General features: G+C 43.5%; 1 protein-coding gene across 1 annotated transcript in view; it reads right to left on the minus strand.

The window, feature by feature from the left end:
- The window catches only part of FAM20C (FAM20C golgi associated secretory pathway kinase), a 60,766-nt gene that overhangs the window by 29,805 nt on the left and 8,110 nt on the right, over window positions 1-22,851 (minus strand). Inside the window, exon 3 of the mRNA XM_009641834.1 lies at window positions 18,993-19,071. Within this exon, the coding sequence (XP_009640129.1) occupies window positions 18,993-19,071 (79 nt within the window). The remainder of the gene's footprint in view (window positions 1-18,992; window positions 19,072-22,851) is intronic.

A 22,851-nucleotide genomic window follows, 5' to 3' on the forward strand; every position in this document is an offset into this window, starting at 1 on the left:
CTGTCATTCCCCGGATCCTCCTTCCGGCCCTTCTTGTAGATGGAAGTCACGTTTGCCAACCTCCAGTCATCTGGGGCCTCCCAGTTAACCAGGACTGCTGATAAATGGTGGAGAGTGGCTTGGCAAGCTCAAGGTCCCTCAAGTTCCCTCCTTAGCAATCTCCAGTAAGCTGCTATTACCAAATGCCTGAGTAAATTCCAATAAAGTTGAGTGAAGATCTTCATTTTATCTCAAATATTAGTAAGAATCAAATCTGTTTTGTTTTTTTTTTTCCTGGGCTCTGTTTTCAGTGCAGCTCACAGACAATGATTATATTGACAGAACTGCTCAACAACAATATGAATGTCAAGAAAGTATTACAGGATTAGTGACAGACAGTCAGACTACTTTCTGACTGAATCGGCTTATTGGTTCAAACAGGTAAAAGGGGAAAACAAAGAAAACAAATAAAGTGGGTTCATTGCTCACCTACTGGAATACCTGCAAAATGACCCAAAGGTGCAAAGCAGGATTAATTTTGCCATTCCATTTTCTACACATATATAGATCAGTTTAGTCACATCTTTAAAAATACTAGCTTCACCCTTTGGTTTCCAGCATCGCATACACTGGTGCCATACCATCACATTAATCACATTCTTTAAATTAGGGATTTCACCTGCATAACTACTGTGCAGTGTAAGATGTTGAGATGAACTGCCCCGGGAATCTTGGGGCATCACCACCTCCTGCTCCCACCACCCAGCTCTGGGCCACCTCGCCTAACAGGGAGCAGAGGACAGAGCAGTGTGAACATTGAAAACCAAAAAAAACCTTCAGTAAAGTCCTATAAAAATTAAACACTCAATTGTTATTAATCTTTTACACCCCAGGGAGAGAATAAGAAGAGAACAAACCATACCTGGCAGGTATTAGTGTCTCGGCTCAGTGCTATTGGAAGGCACTGGAAAACCTGTACAGACTAGACTAGACTAATGCAGTCTCAGGCAGGGTTGGAAAACATGCTTTCCAAAAGCTCTGCACTAGTACAGATTGCTTCACAGCTTGCTGGAAAGGACGGGGGAGCAATGGAGCAAGTCAGTCTCTAAGAAAGTGCATTCAGTACAACATTCATCCCCACTAAAAGCCCAGTTCATTCCCACTAAAGACTTTTTACTAGACACCGCCTGTGAAGTCAAGTCTTTTAGGACACATTTCCAGATACACCTTTTCCTCCCCCAACACACGATAAGTCTTTAAACGACATCCTAAATCCGATTGCCTTTGTAGCAGGCCAGTAAGCACTGTGGCCAAATAGCAGATCTATTTTTGATATGACCTTAATAGTTAAATCCTGCCATTAGGTACATGCACACTGCTCCCAGGGACATAGCAAGACTTCCCTTGCATCTTGCAGTGCTGGTTTTGCTAATGATTAATACTCAGTTTTGTAAGTTTAATGAAGACATTGTTTCCACTTATCTACAGGTCAGATGGCAATTGCAAAACAACTTGTTAGATGGCTGCGGATTCCCTGCTGATATGTCTGATTATTTGTGCACAATGTGCATTTCCAAATAGATGACCATATTAAATTATATGCTTCTGCCTTATTATTTCATGAGTTTTAATGGTTTTCCATTCCTTTTTTATTAGAAAGAAGAAATAGTCACTCATGGTAATGATATGCTGTAGCAATGATGCATCTCTGAAGTTATTAGAACTTTCTAAAGGCATATCAAAGAGCAACTGCCTGAAATTGTTGATTTTTATCATAAAAATAAAGATGAGAAAACAGATTGAGGCTTTTTTTTCAAAGACAGTGAGATTTTTGACTTTTTGAACTATTCTCAGAGATCCAGCAAAAGCTCTTCACACGTGAGCTTCCTGCTCAGCTGAATTCACTCCTGCACAAAGTCTGTACCAGTTACACCTAACTTCAACTCTGAAAACCAATTTGTTCCAAAACCACTGGGCAAACGCATGCCCTCCACATGGGTACCACTTTTGCGGGATGGGAAAGCCTAACGTGGCTTGCCAGAGAGCAGACACCGTCCCCCTTCCAAACCAGAGCGGGTGGCTCCAAGTTGGCAAAACCCACTCAAGCGCTCCGTGCACAGCTGGGAGGGAAGAAGGAAAGGCACAAAGAGACACAAAGCTGCTTTGTGGGAATTTAAAGTCTGTCTCTGAGCTGCAACTCATTGGTCGGCAATTGGACGGGCAGCTCCATGGCATTAGGGATTCAGCTTCTCCTCCAGGGACACTGAGCATGAGGACATTAAGGTTTGAAAGGAAACCCAGCAAGAAAGGTCTGTGAATTGCAGGAGAATTTTCTTGCTTCTTTATAAACGCAACTGCTACTGTAACATTATTTAACTAAAAATAGCTAACTCAGTTCTAGCTCAAAATATGATCAGCCCATAAATAGTTGGATAAATTCCTTCCAGGCACATCATGTACTTGATTTCCATTTGCAACACGTACTAAAGCTCTGCTTATGCATAAGTAATGCCTACGAACGGTAGATGGTAAATTTTCCTTCTTAAACACACAAACCACTCCTACCTTACTGAGCAAAGGGACATGACTGTGCTTTTATATGCTGGCTGATCTTTGCTGTCTGAACACTGCAACAGCAACTGCTATTTTTGCAGAGGAGATATTTTAACATCTGAATTGCAGATTTCAAATAGCAACATGTGCTCTCAAACAAAAACAAGTCTGTGAGGAATTTATGGGGACTTTTTATTTCCAAAACTGCTCCAATGAAGTTTTATTTTCATTACGGTTATTGACTGTGTGTATTTGGAGTGGCAGGGGCGGCTCCAGAGCTCTCCATTTCACGTCACCTTATTTTGCACCTCCGAGTCCTAATCCCGGCTTACAAATTCAGAGCCCACTTTGATGGATCGTAGTTTGACTGCCATGATGTTAAGTTAAACAACAGTCTCATTCCATGCTATAATTGCTGCAAACAATTTTGTCTGAGGTGTGCTTTGCAGGGTTATGTATTAGCTGATGCTGCTTCTGTCACTGCTCATCACATGAATATTCACTTTACCTGCTGTGTCTGTGTGTGCCTGAAAGAACCATGGCATTTTTAATGGCATAATTTCCTGGGATGAACTGAAAAGCAGCACAGCATGGTCTGCATTATTTATATGCTGAGTCCTACAAATGGCAAGGAAAATACTGTAGATTTCCTGGAAATAAATATATTCATTATACTGAAGCCTTATGCATAGTAGATGTATGCCACTGAAAGAATTTAATTACTCCCTCAAAAGTATCTTCATTTTGCTAGATTTGTAACAAAAAAAGTGTCTAGACACATTTTCATTCAAAGACAAAAGACTCCTTACCCACCCAAAAATATCCCATGTTGATAAATCTAGAAACATGCCCTACTGTTGCTGCTCATCAGTAGAAAATTCTTAGCGTTTTTACAGCATGAAATAAATTGCAGATTGAGCCAACTGGGAATACTAATGACAGAAGCCATAAAATATTTTGTAACATCAATTACGACTAAAGGAAAAGGACTTGCACCATAGATCAGTAGAGTATTTTGCAATCGTGCTTCATTTAAGACTATGATTCCTGAGCATGATTTTGGAGTTGATTTGCCAAGAAGGGTGTTCAGGAACATGTAATTGGCAGCTATGCAACTGTGGTGCTCCTGCAATTCAGTCGTAGCTGCAGAATTAGCTTAGATGGGAGGATGCAGGTCTACTGAACCTACCTGACACATCTCCACATGAGATCTAGCTGAGTTTTCCAAATCATACGGGAATCAATAATAAATAACCTGATTTTGGTTAAAGGCTTAAAATGGTATGTTAGGTTCAGTCCAGACCTAAAAAGTGATCTGAGAACTAACAAAATCTTCTTTTTAAAGGTCAGATTTGTTTTTACATGTTCCTTATTGTTATGCACAGACTACCTCCCTGAGCACGCTTGACAGTCAGGGTCCAGAGAAGTGGCTATTTTTGCCGTCTGACATGCAGGATTTATCAGAGGAGGCCACTATTTTCTGCTTTACACTCTATCATATACAGTAAAATGAATTTCAAGTCATCATTGTAATTTCACCAGCTTGTTTTTAAAAAACCCTGCTTATAAGGGTCCTTCCATGCTGATGGCATTGCCATTTTAAAAATAGAGATGATAAACAGAAGAATAAATTGAAATGGGGACTGTGACAAAGAGAAAAGTTATATGGAAAAAAGCAAAAGCCAGGCTTATACTTCCTTCCCTTTCTTCTTCCCCATCATCAGAGAATTATCTCCTTGCCTCAAAATAAACAAATCACTAGACTCTGAAAGAACGTATTTGAAAAAGCCTGTTTCCATCCTGATGCAGAATACATTTCCAATAGGTATGCACCACAGGAAAATAATTTCCCACCCGGATACTGCTCGTAATCCTCGCACTAGACTTGCTGCAGCTCCACACTCGAGACAGGCAATATTTGGTCACAAGGTGGTTAAATTAAATCTCTCCTCAACACAGAGAAGTTATCCAGGTTCAGCCTACAATGTTCCAGCCAAATAATGCTTTGCTAATGATGTCTGCAGTTAGATGACAAATCAGGCTGTTTAAATTGCTTCAGCACATCCATCCTTTACAGGCAGGGTATCCAGGTAACCATTCTAGCACGGCTTCGAGGTGGGAGGGAGAAAGCAATAGTTAATTTCTTCAGCTAGGTGGAAAATTAATCCTGAAAAGATTTGTCTGGTTTGTTATGGTCAATTTGAAGAAAAACAATTTTAAAATAATTATTTTTAAATGTATTTTAAAATGTGTAGTTATGCAAGAAAGGACAAAATAATTGTCCTTCAAAAATACAATAATGGCTAGGTTTATTTCTGAAAATAATTAAAAATACTTTAAAGCCCTCAGTAGGAAGGTTTTCTATACTTTAATACATGTTAGTATCAACATGCTTCAAATGCCAGTGCAGAATTTCAGATGCTGCAACCAATAACCTTTTTGTAAGTTTAATGCTAACTACAATATAAAATACTAGATTGTCTTTTTTTTTTCCTCTCTAAAACAAGCTCAATAACAATTTTAATACTGGTTAAGGAAATGTTATTGCTGACCAGTATTAGATGCTATTATGACTCCATGGTTAGTGTCCTTGAGAGCCTTTGGAAAGGTTTAGCTGCATCAGTGATGCTGGTTTGGGTGGAGATGGGGGATATGGCACCTTTTTTGTGCCCTGGCCTGGGCTGAGGCTTGTTAAGGGTTTCAGAAAGTGTTTCTCTGGCAAGGAGCCATGTGGAGAGGCAGGAGATGGGACAGGCTCCCCATCTCCACTGCCATCTCCAGTTTGGGGCTAAAGATCTCCTTTTCTGGGAATCCTCCCTTAGGCATCCTGAATATTTTAGGTTAGGGGAAGGGGATTCCTCCAGCTGATTCACAAACAGAAATGCTGAGATAAGACGAGAGGCCAAATCTGGTTCCCCCTGAGACCCAGGAGAGTCCTTCCACAGCACCCGCAGAGACCCAGTAGCCCCACACCCCCAAAGATCGATGTGACCCCTCTTACAGCCCACCCAGGGGTGCAGGAGGGGGAAAAAGCCTTCTGCTCTGCCTGCAGACCTGCCCAGGGTAGGAGATGGGCTACTGTCCTCCACCCTCACACAGGGAGGATCCCTGGCTCCATCCCCACACCAGTCCAAGGGACAGCCACAGTGTTTGATCCCACAGATGACAGTGGGGTGGGATAGGGAAAGGGACCCTCACAACCTGCACCGTCCCTGGGACAGGCGCAGCAATGCAGCCTCCCTTGCTACGCGCCAGGTGTAAAGGCATTTGCCATTTGCCAAGGTTATGGAAATATTCACACTCTGATGCTGTTTCTCTTGCGATGCAGACCATTTTTAAGTATTCACCAGATCTATTAAAGAGGAAAATACAAACAACTTTTGATATCCCTTTCATTGAAAACTATTTTGGAAAATGTGACTCATTTACTTCTCTCCTTAAACAGAAGTAATATTTTCCAGCACTCCCTGAGGATGCATTTAAGCAGAAGCTAAGCCAGATGTAGAAACGTCTGCAGAGGTTTTCATTCCTTTCATAAAAAAAAAGAGAAAAAGAAAAGAAAACTGTAAAGCAAGAATAGAGGTATTATTGGGTTTTAAAGCACTGTTGGCCTTTTGATTACCCTTAAAATCAGATCAGATCACAGAGAAAACACAGCATACGACCAGCTTGAGAAGGTCACATTGCAAAAGAATGCAGGTGGTCTCATTTTTTAACAGCTAACATAAGAGAAGCACAAATCTTCCAGCCACCAAAGAGCCTCTCCTGGTTTGGCAATTGCCACGTATAATATCTGATGAACTCCGATGTCTCACTGCTCAAGGATAAAATCCCAGCAGGCAGGGGCTGAAGGAACAGCTACACAGTCAGAGGGAAAAAAATCTTGTATTATTACAGCAGCCACTTATTTTATTCACCAGAATTAAAACCTCTTCACAGATAAAAGTGGGGATTTTTTTTTTCATCCCACAAAGCAATTTTAGATTTCTATAGAATCATTCAAAAGCAATTAAAATCCTGCTCCTGTTGATGGATTTGTATTCCTTGCTCACAGTGATGTCAGGCTTTGAAATTCAGGGCAGTTAAGTGTAATTCTTTGGGGCTTTGGAGTCATTGCTGAGTGCCAGAAAATACCTTCCGTAAGTTCACAGATATTAAATGTCTTTGGTAACACCAAAATAGTTTCAAGGCCTGTAGCTACTAAAATCTAGAAGATATTGCAATAAAGAATCAGTGCAATATCTGGCAATTCAATACACGGCAATTTCACCCTTTTAGTGAGTGAATTTTTAGGGGAAGGTAGAGAGAATCCAATAATCGAATAACAGTACAGTTAGATAAGAGGGACCAGGGAGCTTTTCCAAACTGTCCTACTGCATCAAGAGTGATAGACTCACATTGCCAGGGAAAAAATAAAAGAACAAAATCCTTCACAAACAAGCAAGTAAACAACCCACAACCAGTATCTACACAAAAATGATTCATAACCCTCATCCATTTAAAGGTCTGTGTTATTTAAACCAGAAAGTGAGCCTCCAATATCAGTGTTTGGTTTGGATTCATTTTATATAACAAAGGAAATTGTTGTTAAAAATGTAATTCAGATGTCAGCAATGTGAGGCCGTTCCCAATTGCAGAGATGCAAAACGGCAAGACTAATACTGCTGTGCCTGAAATTGCGTGGGAGGGATGAACCCTGATATACGACCCTGAATAAAAGGAACAAGCCATGCCAAACATAATGGGTTTTAGGCAATATAGGTACCATTCTGATCCCTGAGAAGGTCTTGCTTCTGCCAAAGGATGCAGCATGTAAAAGGAAAAGCGTACGGTCAACAGTATTGGACACAAAACCTTGCCAAAACATCAGCAAAACACTCATCACTGATTATGACTATTGGCTTATCAGCACCACTGAGGTCTTATCGAGATTGGCATCACCCCAAGAATCTGGTGTTTGTGGATAAACAGGACAATTTCTTTTCTTAAGGCTGCATTTAGTCTACAGAATTGCTGCATTGTTGCTCCTTGAAAGGCAAATGCAGACAAAGTAAGTTAAATAAAGCTATAATCATGCTGCTGCCTGACATATGAGATTGTTAGAGGCCACCAGACAGAACTGGCAGAAGATACAGGCTGGCTCAAAATGGTTAGAGTAAAATAAAGTCTTCAAGGACACCAGCAAAGCCCAGCTGAAGTCAGCATTGGGAAGAATTTGTCCCTTCTGCTGCTGTTCTGGGTGCAGCTCAGCACTTTAGCACGGCTTGGGCTATGGAGTGCAGCAGGGAGCTCATCACGCTGGAGCTCAATCGGAGAAGGAAGAAGGGTTTTCTATCCTAACTTTGGGCTGAAACTTTTGCAGCATGGACAGGCTAAAAGGAGGTACATGAAAATCCACAGGCAGAGCCAGCGTTATATTACAGATGAATCCTGTATCCTTCACAGCATCACATCCTACACAGCAGGGAACAAGGGGAGGCTGAAAGGCAACAACTGATTTATTTTTTTTCACATTTCTCTTCCTCTAAACTCAGAGTAATAGATACAAATAGTCTTGCTCCTGCAAATCGTTTGAACTGCGGCTGTCAGGAAATGGAGATGCTTGAAGGGGGGGCTATAAAAGGTTGCTCATTAGTCCTGCCTTTTTTATGAGCTTCTTCAGTCCCAAAGACAGATGGGTTTGGGAGTGCAGCAGAACAGGGGACTCGTGTGTTCAAAGAAATGACAAGATCCAAGCCTGCAAGGAATTCCTTCCCCCATCCCTTCAGATTAGGGGGTTAATTAATAACAGTTAATTAATGATGTGTCAATCATCAGGAAGTGCATACCTGTGTGAGAAAAGCTGCCCTTCAGGGCAATAAGCATTAGGGCCTTCCCTGGAGTTATGTTCTAAAGAAAGCCCCTGTGACAATTTCTGTGAAGCCCCAAAGAGGATGTTTTAATCCTTTTATCTCAGGATTCACTTCTGGCAAGAGCCAGACTCTCATACGAAACCACCTAGCAGAGGTAGTTAAAAAAAAAAAAAATTGCTGTGCTGTTGCCTTTAAGGTGAATCTCTGGAGGACACAGGACAGCACCGGGTGCCAGCTGTCCCCAACAAAATGGGGAGCTTGGACTGAAAGCATCTCATCTCAGAAACTACCTTGTCCTTAGTGATGGAGTAAGCAGGAACCAGGGGGAGAATTTGGGGTTGTCAACTCTGCTGTGCCCAAACCACCCTGTGCCCAAATCAGACACCCCACTGCTGGGCCCCCTCTTCCCATGGTAACTTCAGGAGAGACAGGCATTTGGACACGAGCACTGAGCTCTGCTCTCGCTCCCCTCTGCCAGATGAACATCCCAGGCTCTTGGCTGCTGGGACATTCATGCCCATCTGCTTACATGGCACGGTGCCTGCTCACAAGTTGTCAGACAATTTCACGGGTGCCAAAAGAGCCTGGATTTGAATAGGTGGCCTGGATATGCTGCAAAACCCATCTCTTCTGCATGGCCTCACCGACTGCTAACAGAGCAGGACCTGGCTGTGCTCACACCACCCAGAGACGTGGATTCGCTCCGGATTGATGTCACCCCGTGGTACCGCAGCACAAGAGCGGAGGCTTCACCACTGCTTCAGGCAAAGCATTAGTGCCCTGAGTGCTACAGAAGCACATAAAAAGCAGCTTCTGTACCAAAATACCCAGTGCATGCCAAGACAACTTCAAGGCAATGTGATACCATCAGCAGCACAAGAGCCTGACTCTCCAAAGCAAAGGCACGAGAGGAGCAGAAACCCCCACAGCTCCCCATGGGCAGTGACAAGTAGGTCAGGCAGAGCAAAAAAGGGCATGTTTTGGGCTAAATTCCCGCTTACCCAGCTCCTGTACCTGCGGTTAGAAGACTGCAAAAAAAGATGGTTTCAACTTGGAGCTGGCTCTGGGAATAGGAAAATTAGGCAGGCAATGAGGAAAGCAGGCTCTGCCCTCCTTGGGCACCCTGTTTTGCTGGTGTCAGGGCCCAGAGGTGTCAGGCTGGCCGCTGCTGTGGATGGGGGGAGAGACAGAGGCTTGTGGTGGCACTGGGTCCATGCCAAAGGGGACAGCTGCTGTCCCCACCTTGCCCAGGGCTGGCAAGAGCCCTCCTCATTGCACCCCATCCTTTTCAATCTTACAGAGGAAAACAGGATTTTGCTTTAAGCTGTCTCTGCCATCATCAGCCCCAGGAGGCAGAGCTGGCGTTCGAACCACAGCAGCGCTCTCCCCTCCTCCTGGCTGAGGCTCACTCAGGACCCTCACACAAAACCTGGGCTTGCAACATGAAAGGCTGAAAAACCTCTGGGTTTTACGCCCCAGGAACCAAATTTTCTGCTTAATAAACCCCTAAAGAATCAGATGCAAAAGAGGTCTGTCTGAAAATTTTGGCCTGATTATCATATCGCAGAGATTCAAACAGGCACAAAATAGAGGGAAACATAAATATGCTGGGCCAAAATACTCTTCTTGTGTGTCATGAGAGAGAATCAAACAAAATACAAGTCAGTCATACTGAAAACTAAAGAAAATAGTAATAATCATTGCTGGATTTTCCCGTAAGTCTACATATTAATTTAACAGCTTCATTTCTTTTGCTGCTTCGTGCCAGCTTCTCGAAGCAGTTCAAAATCCATGCACAGACTGGGTGTATCTGCAGTCTGTGTGCAGTATTTCTGCTAACTACTACAGGTCTCCATGCGTGGGCATGGCATTATTTGTCCTCTGGCTGGGTGACGACCCCTGCATGAAGAATTTGGACCACCGATTAGCAAGGTTTACAAAAGGGGCTTGAAGCGCTAACAGGATCAGCTGGATGCTGCTGCTGAGAACAGTATCTGGCTTACGTGCTGGCTTGGGGTATTTTATTATCCATAGTGCATAATCCAGCACTTTAAACTGCTTCTATTTACAACAGTTTTGCTGTCCCCCCCCTACTCTCCAGCTCCCACACACTTGCAGATGCTATTTACTCTGGGTTTCTGCTACTTCTTCACATGCAAATGAGTCTTTTAGGCTTTCTCACTTTTATTTACCCACATGCAGAACATTACAGCAGGGTGGAAAATTGCGAGTTAACAAGAAAAGTACTAACGCTATTGAACCAGACACTGAAAATGAAAAAAAAACAAGTCAGAAATGTCCAGCGTGTCCTAAAGCTGTGTTATTAACAGCTATTATGGCTATTTTAAACACACTTTTTTTGTTTGTTTACAGCAATGAGTCACCAACAGCACCGTGCCAAGGGCATAATTTGGACGTGTGCTGTGCACTCTCTCCTAAGCCTCTCAGCTTTGCCAAAACCTTCTTGTCTTGACCTACAAGACACTGTTACTTCAGTCATGGGTCCCTCCCGAAGGCCACCCAGCTTTTGCATCTTCACTGGCCATGGGGCCGTGTCGCCTGAACCAGTGACCTCCGGCAAATTTGGCCGTGGGTCCTCAGCCACTAGACATGCTGTTTCGTCAGACCCATTTCACTGCCACTTACCTCCTGCCCCTTCCGATGCCAGCAGTCCTAACTCAAGAAACCTGTAGAAATGCTGAAGGCTGTAACGAGCTGGATGTTAGAAGAGCAAAGAAACTTCAAAACAAATCTTGGCACGAGTGGCCAAATCCCCATCTGCATCCTCCAAAGCAGTGGGGATCCCCAGAGCTATCCCGGTGTGAGATAAGGACCAGGGGCAGAGGGAGAGCAATTGAGCTCCATAAAACATCCCAAAACTCCTCCCAAGGGGGGTAGATGAGCACAGTGCCACTTGTCTCTGGGATAAAGCTGTGCCTGCTGCTCCGGAGAGAAAACAGCTTCAGCCCGTGGTTTACGCCACAAGTCTTGCACAGATTATTTTCCTTCCCTGAATTTCAGTCTCTCGAGCCTAGTTTAAGGATTATAAATTGTAGTGAAACAGGCAAATTCCTATGAAATATTTCAGGGTAGCAACATCTGCATATCCCACTGAAAACATTTTGGACACGTTTTTTTGGTTAGATTTACTAAGGACATCTTACCTCCCTGCTACCCCACCAAGTCCCCCGTGTGCCTAGCCCTGTTACTTAGCAGTAAATTACAGGTTATGCATTTCATGCCAGCTCTTCCCTCGATAACGTTTGCTGCTTTTCTGCACTGCCGCTACAGAGTAAGAAATATAGAACCACAAGTGGGCCTCTGATTAAAAGACAAAGCCACAGGACTGCATTTCTTGGTATGTAGAAAATTAAAATAAAGAAGTAGCTTGATTAAAATCAGATACTGAAGATGCTTCTTTCCTAATACACTATGGTAACATGTAAAAAAAAATGTGAGCTGCTGTAATAACTGGCTTTTAAAGAAAAAATGAACACCAGCATGTCTTTGTTCCTGAAGACTAATTAGCAAGATTCTATAAGCACTTAGAAGGTGGCTAATCAAGCAGAGACACTCCACTATTGTAAAATATGACTTCCTACTCAGCTCTCCCTTAAAACGGTGATAAGGGGCAGGTACAGTCAGTACCTATGGCCATTTGTGTCTGTGTAACACAAGAACAAAAATAGATACGGAGCATCGTGTTATCATCTGCCAGCGAAATCCCAGCAAATGAGCTGAAGAAAAATGCAAGGCATGAATTATTCGTGCAAAAAGCTCCAGGCACAGAGACCATGGGGCTGATGTTTTTGTGAGCTGCAGAGTGAAGTCTTCTCCTGCCAGGAGCTGGAGATGCCATGGGGAAGTTGGGGAGAGGGATTTTGAGGTGAATTCACTGGTGGCAGTGGATTCCCAGTGCCAGGAAGTGGGACGGGATGGGGCTGAACCCCACGGACATGGTGATATCCAGCAAAACAGCCCTGGTTTGCTGGAGGAAGGTCTGCTCCCTCCCACCATGGGGACTCAAATTGTCCCATCCTGGCTCAGAGCAGCTCCTACCCGGCTCCAGGAGGGGATAACCCAGGGCAGCTCAGCTTGGGACAGCACAACAGAGCTGGTGCAGAAAGAGAAGGAAAGAGGTTTGTTTTCACCTTCCCGGCTGCTGGCATGGTGAAACACTGCTGCCACAGATCCCTGCAGATCCTAATCTAAATGGACAACCTTTGAGCTACCTGGACTTTGCCGACTGCAACTCTGGGGTCATTTCATAAACACGCTTGCAGAATTTGAGAACAAATTTCTCCTGGGCTGGATAGGATTGATCAATATTTCAGCCAGCAGTTGCTGAGCTGCGGCAAGGGGAAATGCGGTACGCAGTGACAGACAGAAGCCTGGATTTCATTGCTGTCCAGGGCCATCAGTCAGCCCCAATCCTGATCCAGCTCCCACTGAAGTCACTGTAAATTTTCCAGTCTGCATAAATGAGGTTTGGACCAGAGGCACTGCGAGTCCTAAAACACAATTTGTATTGAAATACTGAAGAAGTCTCATCTGATGAACAGGATTAGTTATAAAAGAGAAAAACAGCTCATGCATAATATACCAAAAGTTAAAGAACTAAAATACTACACGGCAACCTCTACTGTCCTTATTTAGGACCACATTCAGATCTCAGGTACTTTACATATCAAGTGCTACAATTCATCCAGTTTGCTGCAGATTTATTCCTGATGTAAGTACGACCAAATTTGCCTGTCAGTCTCACTCAGGTAAACATTTCAGCAGGGATTTGGTAGGTAAGGATCTGAATGCCCTTAAAAAGCCCAAAATCTCATGGATGAGGTCCACAGAATATCTGATTACTGATTATTACTTCCAGCAGCAAAGAAAACATTTCTTCTTCATGATGTAATGAGACAGCACTCCTTGCAATTTCAAAATCCACCCATAGAAACTGAATACTGGGATTACTAGCTTCAACCTTTCCAACCAGTTTATTCAACCTTAGGTCTCCAGTAACACACCTTGCACAGAACCAGTGCTCTCCAGTGACCAGTACAGTAACACGGTTTAAGCCAAGTGCCAGAACATAGCGGCTGGGTTTGTACTTTGACCAGTGACGGCTCAGTCGAGTTTCGTTCAGCACATTCCAGTGTGCCAAAGTGTTAATCCTGGAAGGCTTCTAGCATAGCAGCTACTGTATGCATATCTCACTTCTCTAGCTGCCTAGAGAAAACACTGCAATTTGATTTAATTGCTATGTTGACTTATAACAGTATGTTTGTACTGGATGCCTGCCAGCTGAAATGCAACAGGTTTGCAAAATGTATTTCCTCAAAACAGCATGATATGCAATGTAATAAGGAAAGCAATCTTCCAGTGGCCTCGATTCTGAAGTTCATTTCGACTCCTCTGACTTGGAAGCAATGCTACCAATTCGGAAGAGTTACACCAGCCTAATTGATATGATAATCAGGCCCGGAGGCTGCATTTCGCAGGTACAACAGTCACACTGCAGCTTCGGAAAGGGAATATTACTGTAGGAAATTAAAGCGATTAACAGTTGTTTGTATTATGGGGATTGTTTGGCCTATTTATATCCCTATCAAAATATGCATTATTTGTTGAGCAATCCTAAAAGAAAATCAAAGAGAAACGTAAAGAATGTTGCTAATCCTTTGTCGCTATAAGTATGACATTTAAAAGCCAGTAAAGCGCTATGCTTTGGCAATGGAAACAAAAATATTATCTTGCCTGTGACCTTGGCTGCTAGATTTCAGCCCAGCTAATGGCACCTACGTCTTCAAGCCAAATGATATGCTATAGGAACATTACAGAGCTGAAAGGTGAGTGTGCCTGGGTTATTTCTGCAGAGCACTCTCTTTGCACTAGACCGTGAACGCCTGCTTGTTCTGTGGCTGGCACCGGGATGGGTCCTGTCTCCGAGGGCTGCAGGACTCAGGAGATGCTCCTACTGGGTCGCATTATTTCTACGGCAGCAAGTTTCAGGAGGGATAGCAGGGGCAAAAGGTACAAACAACGTGGTCAGGGGTGTTTGACCAGTTAATGAACAGGATTTCATGAGACAGTCGCCTGCGATTCAAGGAGACTGGCTTTTGTGACCCCAAAAGTCTCTTCTGGCCTGGTATCACCCCGATGCTAATTGGTTCTACTTTATTAAAGACTTTAACTGCTGACTTCAGCTACTGAAAGAAACAGCCCTGTGGCTCTTACCAATCCTGTACTGTGACTTGTAAAAACAGAAGAAAAGAAAAAAGATGTTAAAAATATAAAGCAAAATCTAAAGTTGGAACAGAACTGGCTTTTATCTGTTTCAGTCAAAAGTGAGTTCACTAGATACAGTAGTATTTCTTTGAATGGAACAAATAAACCTCAAAGATTTTATAATGAATACCCTCTCTACACATTTCTACACAGCAGTCTATAAAACTGGGAATGAGAGATGTCATTCTTAAACACATACCACAAGACACTTTTCTCACAACTCCAATAACAAGGTATCATTTTCTATCCAATCCTATTTGGCTTTTCCATAAGGAACTGTAAAAACCTCTCTCAAAATCCTGGCACCAGCGCATGCAATAGGAATCCTAACACTGACTCTGCTGGAGCAGAATCTCCCTTTTCAAGAATAAAGCCTTGGGAGGAAAAAAAATAGCATGTTGATTTTGTTGCTGAGCCAGCTATTTAACTCCACCAGCTAGCAGAAACAAAGGGAAACCAAATAAAACTATAAAGTGCATGTTCATTTTGGACAAATAAGCCAAAACCCTTTGAAATTTATGGCTCTACACCATCCCTACCTGGTAAGTCATACAGAAAGCTGCGGCTGCAGCTATCAACGATCACGTAAATAAATTTTATTATGCTGTGCAATACCAGTACAGTTAGACACACTAATCATGGGAGAAGGGGAGGTTGCTATTTTTTTCCTGTCCCATATGGTAATAATTTTGTATGATTGAACTGTTATGAGCTAAATAAAACTACACATTAACTGTGAGATACATTGCAAATACATTAAATCTTCCCCGGAGTTTTAGCAAATACTCGGTTTTTCTATGATGCATTTGGAATTAGCAAAGGAATCTACACTGGGCCGTAGGATTTATAAATAGATTTGGCTTCCTCTGCAATACTTTATGGGCAATTATTTCAGAAATGAAGATGCAGAGCCACAAATAAATAAAATAATTGCAGCTGATCAGGCTTTATTTACCGCTATCGCATTTCCCTGACTGTTAAGCTTTCCTCCTCTCATTTGCTCCACTAGCCTGAACCAGTAACCAGATGAAGAGTTCTCAGTTAATGTCAAACACTGAGCACAAAAGGTGCCAAAGGCAGATTCTGGTTTCCCCATTTCCAAATCCTGCCTGGGCCTTCCTGGAGCTGGCTTACTCCCAGATAAATTCAGCGAATAACTGGGAGGCTGGGAAAAGGCAGAACAAGTCAGATGGGTTCTGCAGGGTTTCAAGCAATTTGCCAGGGATTACATTTCGCTGTGACTCCGCTGCAGAAGTCACTTCCAAAGGTCTGGAGACCTCCGCCTGCACTAGCAGATGCCCGGCGGTGTCAGGGAAGGGTTCATATGGTCTCCCCTATCTGCTGCAATCCTGCTCAAACAGGTATTAATTCAGTTTGGAAGGTACTGAGTACAGCTATGCACAGCAAAGCCAGTGCTCCAGGTAGTTCAAATGAAGCAAACCTGGGTAGAAACTGGCCTCACACCTGCATATTGCCGATTCGTACCTCACACCATTCAGCTTTCAGATCTCAGACAGGGTTGTAAACTCAGGATTATCAATTTTCCTTGGGATCAGGCCTGAAATCCTGCTGATACTAACTCTAAAAAACAGTGGCTCAGTTCAGTTTAACATAGAGATGCAACTCACATTGCCCCCTCCAGCACGGAAGAGATGAACCGAGGCCCCAGTTTTCATTTGCAGCTGGACACTCAGTGCTGTTTAATGGTTGTGTTACCTGGGATTCATGAAGAAGGTTGCTTGTATGAAGAGCTTGTCAATGCAGGAGAGAGAAAAGCATAATTTCTCCTGCTTTGAAAAGTATGGAGCTGATAACCCAGTAATAACTGAAACACATAGGATGCACCACATGGGGATGTCCTGACTATCCTCCAAGGGCTTCCTTCAACAAGTTGATCTCAGAAGTAGCTGCCAGGATGACGTTTCATTTAAAAAATTAAGCTATTTAGAAACAAATGTCCTTTATACTACCAGTTCTGATGACCAGAGATGTCTGGCCTCAATCTGTGAGCTCCCTATAGCCTCCTGTCCCGGGAAGGCATACCCAGCTTTGTGAAGCCTGGATCAAAAGGGTACCCTGCAGAAAAGAGGGAGCACCAGAAACAGTCTGGAAAGCGTCTAGGGCCTGAGGAAGGTCCTACAAGAAGAAGTCTCAGAGCTTTAAAGCCTGATTTTTTAAATTTTTTATTTTTTTTTTTTTTTAGTTCTAGGCTGCTTATTTCTGTATAGAGATATTACAAACCTCTCCAAGAACTTAATCAACAACAGTCTGTAAACTGGTGGAAGAGGCCAATGGGACCAGATGCCAAAGGAGCTAGGAAGATTTACGCTAGCTGAGCATCTGGCTCCCTGTTCACTGTTATCAGAATGAAGACAAATGCTTGCAAACATCCTTATTCAAAATCACTAATGTGTTCAGCAATGCTCAGCGCAAATGCGGCAGTGTTGCTGCTGTAAGGTGTGGTGCCTGGGAACACAGCTGCTGAATGCCCTAATGCTGCTTTTTTCCAGTGGTGTATGCAATGCAAAGAGCAGTGAGAAAATAGGGTGTTGCTGCCCTTCAAATCAAGCAAAGGGAATGATTAAGACATCATCATTTTCTATTATTGTTCTAGTGGATGGTAGTAATTGCTTCTACACAGGAACGTGGCTACACCTCTATTGTCATCCATCATCTTGCCAAGGCTGTGCATAGTACAGTAGAAACGGTAAACTTTTGATTTGACCTCATTAGCATTCCCAGAATTACAATGTCATACCAATGATAAAGATTGAGATTATCTGCATATCAGCAAAGGGAGGAAAAACAAATCACACATCATGGAAAAAGCCAACAGCGCAACCACGATTCTGCCAAACACTTACAGGCTGCTCAAACCTGCCTGGTTCTTGATTTTGCATGTGGAGCAGGACATAATTAAAAATTGTGCCTGTATGCATCAAACTTGCAGATGTGCGGGGATGGGCCCATGCATTGATGATCTGAAGATCTGAGGATTTGGGGAGAGCTCAGAGAGAGGAAGGGAAGATGTTGGAGTAGATGCTCTCTGATACCACCTTCCCTCCAACTTGTCAGTATTATCTGTGCTTCCTCTGACCTCTCCCAGGCAATCAGTGATCCACTAGGAACTTGGAGACATTTGTGTGCAATTTGGGAAATAACACAGAGATATTTGGCCTTTGCATAAATGCCATGTGCTGCCTGAAGTTCATAGGATTTCCTTGTGATCCCCTGCAGAAATGCACCTAAGGAGGGCTCCTGCTCAAACATGAGCCCGTCTGGCAGTCAAATAAGATCAAGTCAAATCTGGACTTGTCTGAGGTCAGTCTATAGCAAAATCTGTACTGAAACAGGGAATTTCTCAGTGTCCAGCCAGCAGCTGAAGCCCTGAGCTGTGGTCCTCACTACAGCTGTAACACAATGCCAACACATATTCCAAACCACTCATTCTCTGTTACTTTAGTCTTCTACAGGTTATCCTAGAGGAAATTAACTGAACTTCCCTACAGTGGGAACAAAAGAAGGAAATGAATTTATTATTCCAGTGGTACCCTCGACACAGAGCATTGAGTATCTTCATTAAACATTTTGAAGCCCCAAGTGTCTTTACTAAACCCTCTACAATAAGCACAGAGTCATTTTCCTTATTACAACACAAACGTACAGGTCAGGATCCAGAGCTCATTTACATCTGCTTTCTATCTGACTAACCTCCCTCATCTCAATGGGATCTGGGCAGGTGCAAATCAAGGCTGCATCATCCCAGTCCTTCCCTTTCTCTCGAGATTCATTACCTTGCAGTACCACTCTCAGATAAACTCATTTACACAGAGTCAGCATAGCCACAGCCAAATGACTAATACATCCCTTTAATACAAACAACAATAAATCAACGGATTAAATTATAATTTATCAGGCAAATACTATTTAGCTCTTCCCAAAGCTGTTCTGAACCATCTCTCTTGTCTGGCCATACTCTAGAGAACTGATACTAGATAAAGCTCAGACCTGTGGAGCAAGTTTACATAAGAAAGAAACGCTGAAAACATCCTGTATTTATGATGGGAATTTCACAGAGATCAGAGTGAATAACATTCCTGAGAAGACTGCAATGTATCTGAAGCCTCCTCGGTACCTTTTCCAAAGACCAGTCTAGAAGGGCAAGGTTTCAACAGCCCCTGAAGCTCTCTATTCATCAGCCTGCCTAGGGAACCAGACGCATTAACGTTTAGAGGTACTATAGCAAACTTTTAAGGGCTTAGAAAATGGCAACAGGCTATTCCACCACAATTTCACTTTACAACACAGACATTTTTTACTTACTTCATTGGTTTGAACAACGCTTGTCCATAGTTCTGAAATGTCATGATCAGCTTCAGCTGGGTGCCTCCTGATTTCATCGCTGTGGGAAAAAACCAAAACCGCTTTAAAATGCTACATGTGGATCTACTTACATTCAGCTTCCTTGAAACAAAATCACATATCTTTTGCTCTGTATTAGATTCAGCACTGCAGTATCTGAGCACCAAGCAGGGTAATCATAACTGGACAGCAGATTATTCAGCGGGTGCAGAGTACAGGGGATGACTTTGAGCTACCAACTAGGACTAAAAATGGATTGTACTCCCTGGCATGTCTTTGTCTTCTTCAATTGGCCACTATGGGCTCCATAAGCACCCTAATTGGAACGTTATGTATAGGAACAGACCATTGCAGTCTTGTTTTCTCCATCTTCAATCGCTTTTGGAGTTCCTTTTAACAAGGGACACACACTGGGAAAGGAGATGGGGTGCTTTCAAAGACAACTGTGGCTGGGATGTACAGTCCAATGAGCAGCAGACATCTTAATTAAAAGTATGAGCAGATACTATAGCAACCTCTGAACTCTGCTGTGATTTTAATAATTGTTGCTGAGCAGTAGAGATATGTAAATTCATCTCCTCTACGCACAAGGGATATGTATCCAAGCCCATCCATTAACTTCAAGAGATCCCAGAGGGGCTGGTACATGAGAGCAGAGTGGGTCGCTGGCTCTGCTGGGAGGGCAGGAGGGGGGCAGGCACTGCGGTCCTTGCTGCACACCGAGGACCACCTTTGCTCAAACATTAAATGCGCTCACTTCCCAGTTGAGAGCCAATGGGAATTTAAGACAGACATTTGTTCATACCAGTCTGAACAATTTGGACAACATCATGTTAACAGCTAGATTACGGTGTTTCTAAAGTCACAGCAAATTTTTTTTATATATAAGAATTCATAAAAATGCAGTTTACTTGATGATAAGGTTACTAAAAAGATAAATAAATACTTTGGCAAACCAGCGGCTTTTTTACCATCTCAATCAAAACTGCTCTGAATTAATGAAATGACCTATGCCCTGACTCCTTAATTCACTTCTGTGTTCAGAGAGGCAGGCCATGGCAGTCTGCGTGGATGAGTCAGTCCTTTAAAAATGCTTCCTACGAATGATCAGATAATCAATCCCTTTCTTTACAGATCTGACAAAACCTGTGTCAACTGGAGAACTACATAAATGTCAAGCTACCTTGCTCTGGAAATTTTGGCTTAGAGCTGCCCTTGTTCCACCTATATTGCTTGTACATTTTTTTTCTCTAACCAATGCCATTAGCTGCACATTCCTTTAATTACTAATCTCTGTGCCTTATTACTGTCAGGTCATCAGCTCTCTTTCATCACTTGTAATCTGTATTTTTGCAACAAAATGCTATGTAAATCTGGTCAGTGTAATTATACTTCCCCTATAATAAAACCCCTCCTGCCTTGCTGTTTTGCTGACCCCAGCCTTCTCCTGCATTTCTAGTTTATCCCAAAGGAACAAATAAATAATTAGAAATTAAAGGGCATTAAATAACTCGCAGTGAACAGGTAAAGCAGAAGCACATGGTTTTCACATATTAAACTCCCGCTCTTGTACAGAACAGGTCAGTTGACCTGCACCTGAGGGAGGAAGGAGTAGGAGCAGACCTTTTTATTCCTACTCCGGAGTCTGAAGGCAATGAGAAGCAGCAATCCTTCAGCCAAAAACCTGCATGTGCTGCCCTAGGACCATCACAGCCCAGCTATGAGTGGAAACATTCTTGGTTAGCCCGGACAGCAAACAGGCAGCTGAAGCTGCCCTGGCCTTCTGCCCGCAGGGATCCACCACCATGCCCAGGACCAGCCCCCAGCACCCTCCCTGCCCAGCTGCTGCCAAAGGCCTGGGGTTTGCCCAGCTCTGTAAGGTATAACCTGTATTTGCACCCCTGTTCACGTGGGCTGTCTCCATTTAGGTCAATAATATCAGCCTCAGGACCAAAGGGGAGAATTGCCTCTTTTCTGTCAGATATAACTCTCCCCACCTCCACTGACCTCGACTTAGCTGCTTGCAGCCTGCTCACACCAACTGAAGACCAAATGTTTTTTCTCTAAAATTGATGTAATTTATGCTGCTTCATCCAATTCTGAGGAGCTCAGGGCTTAGAGATTGACTCCCTCTCCTCCCTGAGAGATATATGTCCAAAATATAGCAAGGATCCTGTAAGCCCATCGGAGAAAAGGGAAGGATAGAGCCTATTTTGAGGTATAGCTGGGAAGCCAAGTGTTTGGGAAATCACACAATGCAAAGAAGAAGAAAAAAGGATGTTGCAGCATGCCCTTTTCTAAGCACAAAGTTTCAGATACACTAAGAGGACTGGTTTCTCAGCAAATTGAAGACACTTGACAGATAATGATTTTGTTAGCAGCCGAACTCAACAATGAGTGTGTCATCACCAAGCAGGGAAATGTATGAAGAAGATTAACAATTCAGAATAATTCTTCCATGAGACACAAAGGCCTGGTTTCCTGTCAGAAGGAATTGAGCCAACGTAAGAAAAAAGCATCTCCCCAGTCCTTTTAGATCCATCTTATTGTATTGCCTTAATAGGTTGCAATAGTAGCCTCGACCAAAATCAAGTTTTGCTGGCATGTTTTTCCCCCCACTGCTGCTAGGAGTAAACTTGGGACCTCCCCAAACCAGAGGATGACACTGGTGGGAATAGTGCCCCAGCAGGCCTTACGGCAGGGGGGGCTGGAAGCCACATGCACCGTGGACAACAAGCCATGCCAGAGCTCTACGCTGGCTTCCCCCGTGTCATCTGGACTTGCTGGCAGATATTCCCACTTTGGCTGCTTGTTCAGTGCCACAGATGTGCTCGCCAGACTGTAGGCGATTCAAAGCCACCCTCCAAGTCCAGACTAGTTAGAGTCTAACATTGTCATTCCTGCAGAGAAGGAACCACCTGAGCTTAGACTGTCCCTCTGAACCCAACAAAACCCTTCATGCCCCCTGAACTAAGCAGACTTGGGAGCAGTTGAGTGCTCAAATCTTGGGGGTGGCAATGCCAGAAAAGAGCAGATCTCAATGGAGATGATTCACTTGGACCTCTAGGTCAGATTACTTCCTTTGTCCTAACCTAGCGTTACATCTGCGTACTGGTTTCCCTCTCATTTTCTGAGCTGTATTCCTTCAGGAACTCCTGCTCAGACCTCAGTTTAATATGTCCCCCTGGCCATTATGGCCAAACAGCGTGAGCCCCATCAGCTTCCAGGAGCTTATCCCGAACAAACATTGTTTGCTTATCTGGAGATGCCCTTGTCCCTTCACCTACTGCGCACAGAAACATTTCTGAAGAATTATAATATCCAGAAGCAGCATATACAATTTACCAAGAAAACGGAGGATGCTACACCATTGCAATCTGTCACATGTACAATCAACAGGCTTAGGTATTTTTGAGAAGGCCTTGCAATGTAAAGCTGTACTGACTCCAAAGGAACCCCTAGTCACACTCTGCATTCACCTTTATTTTTTTGTTAAGGTTTCTGACTATGCTGTAACATCACAGGTCATGAACAGCTCTGTAAAAGACTTTATAAACCTGCCAGGTCCCAGATTATGGAGCGGCTCATCCTGAGCGCGCTCAGCAGCCCTGTGCAGGACAACCAGGGGATCAGGCCCAGCCAGCATGGGTTCATGAAGGGCAGGTCCTGCCTGACCAACCTGAGCTCCTTCAGTGACCAAGTAACCCTCCCAGTGGATGGAGGAAAGGCTGTGGATGGTCTCTACCTGGACTTCAGCAAGGCCTTTGGCACCCTCTCCCACAGCATTCTCCTAGAGAAGATGGCGGCTCATGGCTTACAC

Source organism: Egretta garzetta, unplaced genomic scaffold (genome assembly GCF_000687185.1).
Source record: "Egretta garzetta isolate BGI_Z169 unplaced genomic scaffold, ASM68718v1 scaffold57, whole genome shotgun sequence".
Taxonomy (NCBI): Eukaryota; Metazoa; Chordata; class Aves; order Pelecaniformes; family Ardeidae; genus Egretta; species Egretta garzetta.